The following is a 13,180-nucleotide window of genomic DNA, read 5'->3' on the forward strand; positions in this document are numbered from 1 at the left end:
TTTGTTCCACTCACTTGCACTCACAGTCTGGCCTGGGACCTGCAGGAGCACAGGATTGTGTAGGAAATTCCTACCAGTCAGAGCTCCCCCAAGCATTTTTGTTCCTATTGAAGGGTCCTTTTCTTAACACAGAAAGTTGGAGGTGAGAGAACAATTCTGGCCTGTTCAAAACAAGCCACTATCAACAGACACTTTTAGAAATACTTTGCTCCATCTGCAAAAAAAAAAAAAGAAAAAAAAATTGGTAACACCAAAAGTTTAAGTCTTAGTTCAATAAGTTTATTTCTAACACTGAAATAAGGAGAAAAGCAAATTCTTTGTCTCTCACCCTCTCCAGTAACCTGAGCGCAAACCAAGAGCCCCTCCAGCTCAACTTCCTTCTGAAATAAGAGTGCAGCTCCTGGTTTCTGACACTGACATTATTCTGTTACAGCTCCATGTTCTTACTTTGCTCCTTGGGGATTCAAAATCAGGGAAAGAACAGCAAATCTGTTTCCAGAGCATCCTGAGGAATGGGGGCAGTGAGGAGGATTGCTTGTCTTAGGAACATCAAAATGTGCTTTCCAGTCACAAAGAGATGGTTTTTCCTGTATGATTCCTTTTTCACTACCTTTGGCCACAACACACCACGTGTAAAATCTCTAATGAAGTAAAATATTTCTTTCCCTGAAGAGAACCCAGGACATCATGATCATTGCATCAATGACTTCACAGAGCTTTCTTAATCCTGCAGGTGAAGGAGAGAGCCAGGAATGGCACCATTTTAGCAGAAATCATTCTACCTCAAAGGACACAGTGAGAAAGATAATCCTTGGAGTCCCAAGAGTCATTGAAGCATATTGGAAGAGTTTTGGCAAAATTCTCTGTTTGCTGATCACGTCTGTTTTCCTGGTACCACCTGTTCCTGGTGTTGGCTTTGCCTTGTCTGAGAAGACAGAAACAGAAATACAGAGACAGTGTATGAAGTCTGTTACTGCAGGAAGTAATGTTATGCAGGTGTAGCAAAACCAGTGTAAGTTTCTGCAATAGTTCCTAGTGCATTAAAGAAAGCTAAATCATAGGTTAGAATTTTGCAAAGTCCTTTATACTAAATCAAACAAAATCTATCCTTGAAATATTTTGTGCAAACACGTAGTTTGTACAGACAGAGCCAGGAGGAAAAGCCCCAAGGCATTGTCTGCTGTGCTCAGGGAGCAGAAACAGCCTGTGCCTGAGACTGCTGCAAACACCAGCAACAGGAGACACTCAATCCTGATCCCTTTGCTGCAGGAATCAGAGTCTGCTGGGGGAGAACAAAATTGATAAAAACCACTCTTAATATCACACAAGATACTCTCCCTCACACTTACACCATAACAAATGAAAGTAGAACTCATAACAATCCCCTCGCACTTTTTTTTTTTGTAAAAAACCCACATGGATACCCCCCCTCCACTGACCCTCACATTTCCTTCATGCTCTTTGGGGCTTTGGTGCTCCATGGCACACCTTCAAAATATGTGGAAAACAAACTGAAGAATGCAAAGAAAGTTCAGTGCACACCAAGTGACCTACCTTGGACATCAGTGACCTGCTGTACTCTGGGTCTGGCTGATTCAGGCAGGTTCAAGTCAGTGCAAATATTTTCTGCCATTCTTGCTCTCCCTTGTCCTTTCCTCTCACTGCTGTTCTTACAATGACACTCTGGACTGGGGATAACTCAGAGCTCTCTCCCCTCTCTAACCTTCAGGAGGCAGTTCTTTCCTTTTCCAGTCCCACACAAACTCATAATGAGAAGAGAATTCTAGTACCAATTCACCTTTTGATGGAAGAGGGTTAAATGTAAAAAACATAAGTAAATATAAATTCTGGCCTCCCTGTGGCCACCTTTGTTGGGAAGTGGTTCTGGCATTAGTCGTGTCTTGATTTTCCAAATCTTCAGATACATACACACCGCGTTTACAGATTGAAAAGCCAACCTTTATTCCCGGAAATGGAAAGCAAAGGAAAGTGCAGGGATCCAGCAGTCAGCCCTAGAGAGCAGAGGGAAGCTCTCTGGGTGGGGCCATGGCACATCCCACAGAGCAGCCCTGTGGGGTCCAGCAGGCCCTGCTCTCCAAAGCAGACATCTTAAAGGAGGACATGCTGGCCCTGAGCCAGAAAGGAATGGACTCGACCCTGTTGAAACAGGACCCTGCCACACTCAGCGGGGTCACGTGTCTGCAATTCTTCAAAACCAGACCCAAGCTAACTTGCTGTGTCATGAGGAACGTGGGGTTTGTGCAGCTCAGAAACATGTCCTTCCTCTCTGCAGGTAAATTCTGAGGGCAGTGGGGATTCATAAAGGGGGATTGGTCCAGCCTGCTTCAGGAAGTGCAAAAGGTGCTTAATGTACAAAGCAGCAAATGGAATAGGTCAGTCTAAACAAGACTTTTGTGTAACTGCAATTTACACTATCAAATTCTTTATGCTTGAGATATAGTAATTAAGATGCAACAGAGAGCAAGAAAGACAGATGACACAAAAGAGAAAGACTCCTGGAAACTACATTGTACAATATGTTTTCTTAAACTGAGATAACTACAGTAAATAGGGTATGTCAGAGTTTTTGGCTGCATACCTTCCATTGATTCAAAGGTTTTAGTAGCAAACCAGGAAAGAAAACCTGGTAATGCCTTCAGCATTTTTTCTCACCTTTTATGGAATATTCAAGTGCTTTGCAAGCCTACTTGCTTTATCCAAACTTCAGTGTGCATGTATGCCAGCTAGCAGACCTCTCTTTTCTTTCCAACACACTCACACACAGGAAATCCTGCCCAGGCTTTAGCTCTTGAGTGGATTTTTTTATTTCTCTCATGTTATTGATTCAGGCATATAATTTGTAGAAAGGAGTTGGTGTCTGGACACAGCCTTGTGCTTCACAGTTCCTGGTGATTAAAGTATTCCCCATCCCTTTCTAATGCTCCCAGTTCTTTTCATGTGCTCTGTAGGGAGCTGTGGAGCTATGTGTTAAACTGGAAGCTAAGGAACTGATCCTTGGTTACTCCAGGACCTTGTATTTCTGTCATGTGCAAGGAAGCATAGTCCAGATCTACACAGTTGGGACTGTCCAGACATAAATATTTACAGGATGGACACTAGGAGGACACATTCCATGCTGAATGAAAGTAGTTCATCCTTGGCAGCACAGGATTGTATTTGGGTTTGCCCTTCCCCTTCCCTCAGCAGAGCTGCAGCTGCAGGCCCACAGCCTGTGGAGCCAGCTGAGCCTTTGGCTCCACATTATTCAGTGGGATTCTGGATCGAGCTTTTAAGCCCAGCTTTGTTATTTGCATTTTTTTAATGGTTTAGATGGATTTCTTGCAGGAGCTTTGAGCAGCCTCTGTGTGTTGTTTCTGCTGTCAGCACAGATTCTGGTGTCTGTATGTTCTGAAGAGTGTCCTGGCCGTAATGGTTGCAATGTCAGAGCAATAGGGGAAGTACAGGGAGAATGGGAGGTGGGAACAGGGATGAGGATTCACCAGACAGACCATACTGAGTTTTCTGATAGGTGCTAAATAAGTGCAGTAAGAAACGGGAAGTCAGGGGCAGATACTGCGTGTGGTCAGCTGGACATGACTGTATCAGTCAGGATACACTTGATGGAAAAAATGCTCTGAGTATCTTGGCAAAAATCACAACCAAGAGATTTTAATTTTTAGGAGGAAACAGCGAATGAAGGCAAGGTTCTTAAAAAAAAACCCCTTAAACCATTAAAAAGCCCCGAAGTTGTTGTATTGAAGTAACTAAGCAACAGGGAAGTAGTACACTAACAAAAAGCAAGTACAGCAGAAAGCGGCTGAATAGCAGCCAAACCAGAAGCGTACAAAAGACAGAAGGAAAAAAATCAAAAACAAGATGGGGAAAAAAGAGGAGAGGCGTGGGGAGAAACACATACTTTTGAGATACCATGAGATGGTCTGATTTCTCTGCAGACCCATCACCCCAGGCAGGTCTCTAACTGCACTTCTCACACAACATCCTTTTTGGTCCTCCAGGGATAGGATAGCAGTCTCGGCTACAGCACCTTCAGCACTGCAACAGGAAATGCTGGGCAGAAAAGCTGTTAAACTGACCCAGATTAGGGAAATAAACCTTTCTGAGTAGCCCAGATGCTACTCACGCCTGTGGTGGAAGGTGCTGTGCTCCACCAGCTGCAGCCATAAGACACATGCACAGGATGCCGGACAGGAAAGAGGCTTGAGGAGCTCTGTGGAGCTCATGGCGGGATGAGTCACCATTTCAAAAGTCACAGGTGACCTCTGTGCATGCACGTGCTCTTCTCTTTTCTCTTCTTTGGTTGAGAAGGGACCTATCAGGACAAGCAACTCTGGCTGATGAGGAGGCTGCAAAGTCTCATTTCAGTGCTGGCCTCTGAAAGCTTCCTGGAGCAGAGGCACAGCTTGCAGACATCATGGGGAGAAACATCTGACACCTGTTACCTGTGCAGGGGACGTGGAGACACCAAACTGAGCAGGCAAAATCTACAGTTTGACTTTTTGGAACCTCTTTTTAGTTTGTGGCTGCAAAGGTGAGTGTCTTTTCAAGGTGCTGAACGTGCTGGTTGCTCTATGGTGAAACACATATTATCTATAAAGAAATATAGGGACAATACTGGAAGATAACATTTACATAAAGTACATCTACTAATCTTTATTATGACCAGACCATCAGGTTCTGGAGATAAAGGTAATTAAATATCTTTATATCATCTGAGATTTCCATCTGAGGTTTAACCTCCCTGTCATGCTCCTTTTTTACGTTTTTCTCTTTTTATTCAGCTTACTAGTATTATTTTCATGTTGCTACAATACTGTGGTATTCCATAACTCCATATTCCAACCCTCCCTTCTTATTCCTATCCTCCCTCAAGTAATTTTCAGTGCCAAGAATGTAATTTCTGGAGGATGACAGTTATGTCTTCTACTCAATAATAACAACACACAGGTGTTATGAACAAGTAAATAGCAATCCTATTGAATGCAGGCCTTACCAAAAATAAAAATGCAGCTGATAAAGCAGCTGAATTCTTTTCTCTTGTGCCTCCTATTCCAAACATTCCAAAACAACGTTTTGCAAGACTTCTGTGGCAGAGGCTTTTTAGTGTAAAAGACTTAGTTGGCTGACTTTCATAAAATGTTTAGTTCTTCTCAAACACTAACCTAAGTTCTGCAGTAAATACAATTTGTTAATACCTCTGTTAAATACTTTCTAAAGGAGACCAAATTTTTTAATATTCGAAACTACTAAGCACATGTTATGTCTCATAAGCTGCTCAGTGTTATTTCGGCTACATTCATCCTTCACCACTTTATTTCATTACATTTCATTTCATTGATAACACATGGATATTTTCTTCATTAATTTTATTAATCTGACTAGTTTCATGTTATTCAACAGAAATGTTTCCAAATTAATAGATAAGAAAATGCATTTGTCTTTCCAGTCTAACAATTTCACTTTGAGAATTGCAGGAACCTCTCAATATCATCCTGGAAATACGTCACCTCAAAAAGTAAGAGGAATCATAGAATCACAGAATGGTTTGGATTGGGAGGGACCTTAAAGATCATCCAGTTCCACTCCCTGCCATGGGGCAGGGACACCTTCCACTAGCCCAGGTTGCTCAGAGCCCTGTCCAGCCTGGCCTTGAACACTTCCAGGGATGGGGCAGCCACAGCTTCCCTGGGCAACCTGTGCCAGTGAATAGCAAAACCTTTATAACTAATAAGAAAGAAACGTAATTTTGTTCAGATGAACACAGGGTTAATGAAAAATAAACTTCAGGACTAGCAAGCAAAAAGCAATAAGAAAAAAGCAAGTATTTCAGTACTTTCCTCCTTATTTACTGGCAGGATTCTTATGGTACAGAGGCACACAGAGAGCATGGAGCTTTGGGGGGTATGGTCAAAACAAGAGTTCCCACAGCACCCAAAAACATCAGAAGTCTTATTTGGGGTACAAATCCCTCAAGGTCTGATGAAAGCCTCAGAGAACTCACTAATAGTTCTTCTGTTGACTGAGGAGGGAAATGAAGATGAACTGACAAAGTCAACCGAGAGCAGGGTAAATTAGCCTGTCCAGAGAAGCTGTGGCTGCCCCATCCCTGGAAGTGTTCCAGACCAGGTTGGATGGGGCTCGGAGCAATGTGCTCTAGTAGAAGGTGTCCCTGCCCATGGCAGGGGAGTTGGAGCTGTATGGTCCTTGCAACCCAAACCATTCCATGATTCTATGATCACTATATTCCTGTCTTTACTGCAGGACATCATTTTTCTGATATAGAACAAATTATACTAGAAAGTAAATTTTTTTTAATAAAATAAATACCAATGCCCACTGACCTCTTTCCTTTAAAGATACAGTTTTCTATTCTGTAAGTATTGTCTCAGGGCCGGCAGATCTGAAACACCCTGCTGCCAGTGGTAACTACAGACGCTCCTGCAGTGGGCCAGTGGTGTGTTCTGGAATTCTGTGCCTCATTTCCCATAATCAAAGGCCAAGATAAGCCAAGTAAACCCCAGCTGTGTGGCAGAAAGAAGAGGAAGTGAAGCAGTTTCTTTTGTGGTTGACGACTCAGAAGTTCTCACTGCGGCCAAATGAAGGTTTGCAGTGGCCCTCAGACCTGGCACGGGGAGGTGTCCAGAACTACTGTGACAGGCAGCCCCCTCTGGAATGCTGATGTCTCTGATTAGACCACTCTCATTTCTCTGGAGTTCCTGGAGATGGAAGGAAAAAGTAAAATTACATTATTAGTTTTTAATTTGGGAGTCACAAAACTCTTGCACAACACTCTATGTTTTGGATGCATTTAAGTCACTTTTCTTGCCATCTGGCTGTGTAACTGACCATCTCAGGGACAGTCACAACATGAATCTCCCCTCTGACAGCACAGGAGCTCTTTGAGAGAGGGGGAGAACAATCCTTCCTCAATGTAACAGATTTTTTCCCCCTAATTTACCTCTAGGATGAGGAGGTACCAGTCTGATGCACTGAAATACAGTCAGATAAGAAGGAGCCAGGAAGTTGTGTTCCATGTATGAGGATTTTCTGGATCATCCTAACTCCTTTTGTATCCACATTGTCTCAAGGACCTTCAGAGATTTTTTTATTCCTCATTCTGTGGAAAATGTCCTGCTATGGCATCATCCTCCAGGCAGTTACATTGCCAAGGCTCAAAAGTGGGTTTTTTCTCTTTGGAGAAGAATTTTTAGCTTTTTAGTTCAAAGTTAAGTGATGACTAAATACATCTTGGACTGTAACTGCAGCCTAAGAAACAGGCCTTTATAACTCAGGTAATTTCTTTCAGTTCCTGTAGCCACAATATCATTATGCAAGTGAACAGAGGTTGCCCAAAGAAGTTATGGATGCCTCATCCCTGCAAGTGTTCAAGGCCTGAGCAACCTGGCCTATTGGAAGATGTCCCTGCTCATGGCAGGGAGGCTGGAACTAGTTCTTTAAAGTCTATACCAACCCAAACCATTTCATGATTCTATGACCAGTAAGTGATAAAAGTAATATTATTTGTGGTAGCAGCAAGCAGGAGGCAGCATCACAGAATCCAACTTTAACTTTTTGAGTCAATCCAATGAGACCCCTTCTACAAAATGCTACACTTTCTACTTAGAATATTTGCATCTTTCTCCATACAACACGGCAATATTTTAGAGTAATTTTCCTGTAATTTAGTTGGGGGGCTATTTTTGTCTTTTGCCTTTTTCCTTTAAGAAATTCCTATCTGTTTATCAATCTTCATTTTAGAAAATGTCTGTGGGCCTCTCAGCCAAACTGATCAGGGAAACTAAAGATCGAGTGTCTCAGTCATAAGTGTCTGGGGTTAATAACTACAATAGTTTCAGAGAACGAAATGATTCACAACTGAGTATGTGACAGGTTCTCAGAGGTTTTTGCCAGCCTGCAGCTGCCAAAATTATCTTCTGTACCAGTGGGTGAGAATGAAAAGAGTACTCACTTGTGAATGCTCTGTGGTTATAAGCCACAATGTTATTTTTGACCTCGGCGACAGGCAGGACTGAACGGTAAGAGAGAAAGCCACTCTTTCCAAGTGAATAAATGCTGAATAACCTGTTCTTAGAATACCAGCTGTTCATACATTCATCTTCCATTGCATATTGAACCTCTCTGCTGCCCTAATTCCACACCCCACTCTCAGTCTCTGCCCCTCTGGATTCATGTCTTGCCAAATACTCTGAACTGTCTGCAGCTTGTGCTCTCTGGACCCATCACCTCCTCCCACTCCCAGGAATCTTCAGTTCCCTGACCTCCCCAAAGCCACCATGTTTGAAACCTTGCTGCACATAACTTTTGGATTATTCTTCACCCTTTTGCCTTTCTATTTCTTCTCAAGTGCCATCCCAGGCATGATGGACAATCCCAGTCCACTGCTTAAATGAGCACCTGCTGCAGGCAAAGGCTAAAATCAGCTGCAATTCAAACTATATTCATGGAAGCATGAAGTTGATATGGCTCTTTATTGTTTATTATGCAAATATACACACCTGAAGACAATTTTCAGCAACTGACCACTGCTCAAACTCTATTATCTGTAAATATAAACACCTGGAGATAATTTTCTGACCACTGCACAGAATCTTTGATATTCAAAGTAGTTGGAGACTGCTGTGAGAGCATAAAGTGTAACTCTCCACTCTCACACTTTTCTATTCGAGGTTTTCTCCCCAGATCCAGAAGGATGTTCATTTTGGATAAACCGTTGGCTGAACTCCTTATCAGCCTTGTACAGAGCCCGCACGATGACTCGAAGAGAGCTGTGTCCCTCTGGCTGTTTGAACGTGCTACACAGCCGAGATCTGCTTTAAGTAAAGCAGTTAAATGTGCAAAACACACCAGATGAAATGTCTGCACTTACAAACAAAGCAACTTCTGTCCCACGCTCATTTCTGTCTTTTTTTGATCACTTTGGAGTGTCAGGAACTACCTTGCTATTAGGTTAAGTTCTGGATGATGTAATTAAAATTCACAGTAACTTCTTCATCCCCACAGCTGGAAAGTCAGTACCATCGGGCTTTGCACTCCCCTGGGTGAAGCAGATCACTGGCCATGTTTTCCAAAGACCTCAAGTTTTAGGGGATCAGCGTTTAAATACTTCATTTTACTCTCCTCCTCCACATATTCCTCCTCATCTTCTGTATAAAAGAAGAAAATAAATAAACGAACATTAAATAAATAAATAAAAACAGCAAGAGCCGCTTTCTGCCTTTGTGTCAGGTCCTGGAATTCGCTGACGTCAGAGAAAACCGCAGCGAGACCTGCTGGCAGCCAAGTTCTTCTTAAAAAACACTCCCCATTTCCTGTTTCAGGGGAGTTCCGGAGTTACTATTCCAGCACAAAGTACCGTGACCATGCATGCACTCGGGGAGGACGGCGCATCCCGGGATCGAGGGAAGTGGATCCCACGGCTGCCCCCACCCTCGGAGCAAGGACCAGGGCGGAGGGAAGCGGATCCCGGCCAGCTGCTCCCACCCCGGACGCTCGGGCAGTTCCGGCCCCGTGATCTCCGCGCCCGCGGGGCAGCGGCTCCGCACCCATGGAATGCCGAGGGGGCGGCGGGCGCGGCGGCTCCGCGGAGCGGGGGGCGGGATCCCGCGAAGGTGATGGGGCACAGGGAGAGGGGCCGGGCTCGGATCCCATGGCTAGAGCCGGGCGGGAACCTGGACGCCGCCGGGGAGCGGCCGCGCCGTCGGGGATGAGCCGCAGTGCAGCCGCCGGTCCCGGGGCGCGGATGCTCCCGCTTTCCCCGGCCCGAGGCTGGAGCACTCTGGCTGCTGCCCTACGGCGTCCCGGCGGCTGGAAAACCCCTGTGCTGGCAGCGAGAGGGGACCCTCCCTTGGAAGCCAGTCGGGGGACACCTCATGCCCCGCTACCGCCTGCAGGGTTCGATATAAAGCAGGGCAGTGGCAGGTTGGTGTGTCCTTCCCACCTCCAAACCCCTGGAAGGGAGCGGAGAAGAAAAAGAGACCCTGAAAAGCTGTGGGATAAGGCGGGATGTTTCTCGGGAGACGTTTTGGGCTGCGGAGCTGAAGGCTTGTCTTGTTTCACTTATCCATGCCACATTTAGGCATGAGGTCAACAGCAAACATACTGTCCACCCTCAATTTGTTCCATGCTCATTTCTTTCTTTTTTGATCACTTTGGAGTGTCAGGAACCACCTCCCTATCAGGTCAAGTTCTGGATGATGTAATTAAAATTCTTGTTGTTCTAAATGTCACAGACTTCCTGTCCTTCAGCTCTGCTCCCAGCTTCCTGTCCACAGGGAACTGCTTTTGCTTTTGGAACAGCTTTGTGGGTCCTGGGCTCTACTCCTCCGTAAATTGGTTGTGGGTTTTTTGTTTTATTTTGTTTTTTGAAACGTGACATTTATTTTTTCAGATCTGTTTTCCAATATCTGGCTCTGGCGAGCGATGGCTGGAGTCCTTAGTGCTGCTGTCATTTTAATTTCGTGTATTCAGTTTGGTAAGTCATTTTAAAAAAAAAGATAATTAGCAATAGAAATTTCCAGAGTTTTAGGTTGTCAAAAGTCCATCCAAACCTTAAGTGGTTTATTCAGAACTCACCTTATTTCTAAATTAAATAGATGTTCCATGACATATTTTCAGCATGGAGAAGTCTTTGGGGTGACCTAATTGTGGCCTTCCAGGACCTGAAGGGAGCCCACAAGGAAGACGGAGAGAGACTATTTCCAAGGGCCTGGAGTGACAAGACGAGGGGGAATGGCTTCAAACTGACAGAGAGCAGGTTTAGATTGAATATTAGGGAGAAATTCTTCCCTGGGAGGGTGGGGAGGCCCTGGCACAGGTTGCCCAGAGAAGCTGTGGCTGCCCCATCCCTGGAAGTGTCCAAGGCCAGGTTGGATGGGGCTCTGAGCAACCTGGGATAGTGGAAGGGAGCAGGGAGTTGGAACGAGATGATCTTTAAGCTCCCTTCCAACCCAGGCCATTCTGTGATTCTGTGTTGATTAAAAAATAATGGTGAAGTGCTGGAGAAATTATTCTACTTGTTGCAGTGGCATTAGAGAGTGCTAATAAGCAAAGCTATTAATTCAGCTGTGAGGAAGCAACACTTCAAAAACTGTGGTTGTCAGAAATATTAATGTTGTAGAAGAGTCCTTGGAGGATACTTTATTATCACCCTCTCAGCTACTTCTACCAACCTTTAAAGGTATGTCAGGAGCCATAAGGGTGCAGGATCCAGAGTATTCAATTAGTTTACAATAATTATTTCTGCTCAGCAGAGGTAATAATGCTATGATTAGACTATTTGGAATGATGCAGTCACAAAGCAAAATAAAATGCTCCAGAGACCTTTTCCCATTGGAAGAAATAGGTAGATTGTTTTTTGTCTTTTCCCAGTAAACCTTTCTTCAGCCAAAGATTTTCCTGTCTGTCCTTCCCTGGAAGTCTGCCCATCAGGTTGGCTGTATTTCCAGAGGAAATGCTACTACCTGTCGGAGAATGAAGCCGACTGGAACTCCAGTCAGAGCCACTGCTCTTTGCACAATGCTTCCCTCCTGGTGATCAAGAATCATCAGGAACTGGTAAGGGAACAAACGGGGCGTCCTGATTTCACCCTGTTCCATGTCCTGACGTGAGCTGTCCTTCCAGCCTCCTAAGCTGAACAGTTAGGAAGCTGATGCAAGGCCATGTTGGGTCACAGCCTGCAGAAAACTTCCTGCCTTCTCTCCCTGAAAACAGAAAGTCAGTTTTATCAGTTGATGTTTTTAAAAGTGCCTGAGGGCTTATCTGAGTTAAATTTGGTGCTGCTCACAGCTATAAATACTCAAGTTGAAGGCAACTATCAGCATAAACACTGTTGCAACTCATTTATCTTTAATTAACAGTTTTATCATGTCAAGATAGGTTAATGACGCACAAGGTAGTAGATATGTCAGTTGTGACCTTTGGAGTTAGGAGATATCCCAACCACTGCTTGGAGCATCTCTTTCTATATTACACTGCAATATTAGGAAAGATTCCACCCTGCACAAAAAACTAGGAGAATATATTCTTCCATATCTATTACAAACCTTGATGGCAGTCCTTGATATTTTAAAACAGCCTCTCTGTAGGTCAGTCAACCCTATCACAGGTACCAGTACTCTGTACATTTAGGTTTTAATATTGTTTCTTCTGAGACAAAGGCAAGATTGATCCAGGGCTAGAAAGCAAAACAACAAAGACTGTATTTTCATAGCATGAACTTCTTTTCTCATATGAGTTTATTCCTACAGAGTTTTATGATGAAGATAACAAAGCAAGACCCATGGATTGGACTCTATAAAAGAAATGAAGAGTTCTTTTGGGTGAATGGAAAAGCATTAGACAATGAACTGTAAGTTGACGTCAAGAGGTTTTGCTGGTGGTACTAGATAATAGGGGAGTAAGAAAAGATAACTAATACAGATATTGACAGTGACTTGAAGGAAATATCTGTCATTATGTTGGAGGGATGATTATTGAGAGAGAATGGAATGCAATAAAGATTTCATATAGCATTGATAAAAGTGTGAGGGGTGAAAGTTAGAAGATAAATTTGTAATGTTCAGAAGGAACATAAGGTAGGAGCTCATGGCAACAGACGGGATGGCAAAGTGAAAGTTAAACCAAGAGACCACTAAGATACCAAAGCAACCAGTGGAGGAATAGAAGGTTACAATAATGCAAATTCTTCCTTATACCATATATTTTGCAAAAGTACAAACCTCCACGTAACCTGCATGAGGTTTGTAGCAAAGAGATTTGGGAGACCTCTAGGAGATGTTTTCATACTTCTTATAGAATGTTCCTAAAAAAAGGCTGCTGGAGGGAAAGGGGAAGCTGTAAGTTTATGTTGCAGGAGCTGCTCTGTGGTCATGGCCTTGTGTCCTTGTCCCACCAGTGTCAGGTGTGGGGCAGTTTCTTCCTCCCACTGACAGCTGTCCCTTCTTCTCAGGCACTGCTGTGTCTCATCCTGCAGCTGCCTGCAGGAGTTGGTAGAATTATCAGTGATAGTAATAAGCACTGAGATTTCACAAGTCTGAAATTGACTTAAAAAGTGGAAAATTTAAATACTTTCAAGTTTGTGACATTACTAGCGGTGTGTGACTATATTCAGGTAATCCCCAAGACTTAAGGGTGTGATCTGATA

General features: G+C 43.8%; 1 protein-coding gene and 1 long non-coding RNA gene across 5 annotated transcripts in view; one reads left to right on the forward strand and one right to left on the reverse strand.

Annotated features, from left to right (window-relative positions):
- Window positions 1–4,107: 4,107 nt before the first annotated feature.
- The window catches only part of LOC113996662 (C-type lectin domain family 2 member L-like), a 29,563-nt gene continuing 20,490 nt past the window's right edge, over window positions 4,108–13,180 (forward strand). For all 4 annotated transcript variants that reach the window (XR_005563034.1, XR_005563033.1, XR_003543842.2 and 1 more), the window contains exons 1-5: window positions 4,108–4,549; window positions 9,357–9,647; window positions 10,427–10,510; window positions 11,407–11,591; window positions 12,285–12,385. Coding sequence is in view for 1 of the 4 variants with exons in the window: in XM_027737863.2 (XP_027593664.1) it covers window positions 9,584–9,647; window positions 10,427–10,510; window positions 11,407–11,591; window positions 12,285–12,385 (434 nt within the window). In the remaining 3 variants the exon portion in view is untranslated. The remainder of the gene's footprint in view (window positions 4,550–9,356; window positions 9,648–10,426; window positions 10,511–11,406; window positions 11,592–12,284; window positions 12,386–13,180) is intronic.
- LOC113996664 lies at window positions 6,211–9,552 on the reverse strand. Its single transcript, XR_003543844.2, has 3 exons — window positions 9,392–9,552; window positions 8,535–9,182; window positions 6,211–6,734 (listed from the first exon to the last, which is right to left on the reverse strand). It is a non-coding gene; the product is annotated as an uncharacterized LOC113996664 (long non-coding RNA).

Source organism: Pipra filicauda, unplaced genomic scaffold (genome assembly GCF_003945595.2).
Source record: "Pipra filicauda isolate LSUMZ 115617 unplaced genomic scaffold, ASM394559v2 scaffold181_size1560634_pilon, whole genome shotgun sequence".
Taxonomy (NCBI): domain Eukaryota; kingdom Metazoa; phylum Chordata; class Aves; order Passeriformes; family Pipridae; genus Pipra; species Pipra filicauda.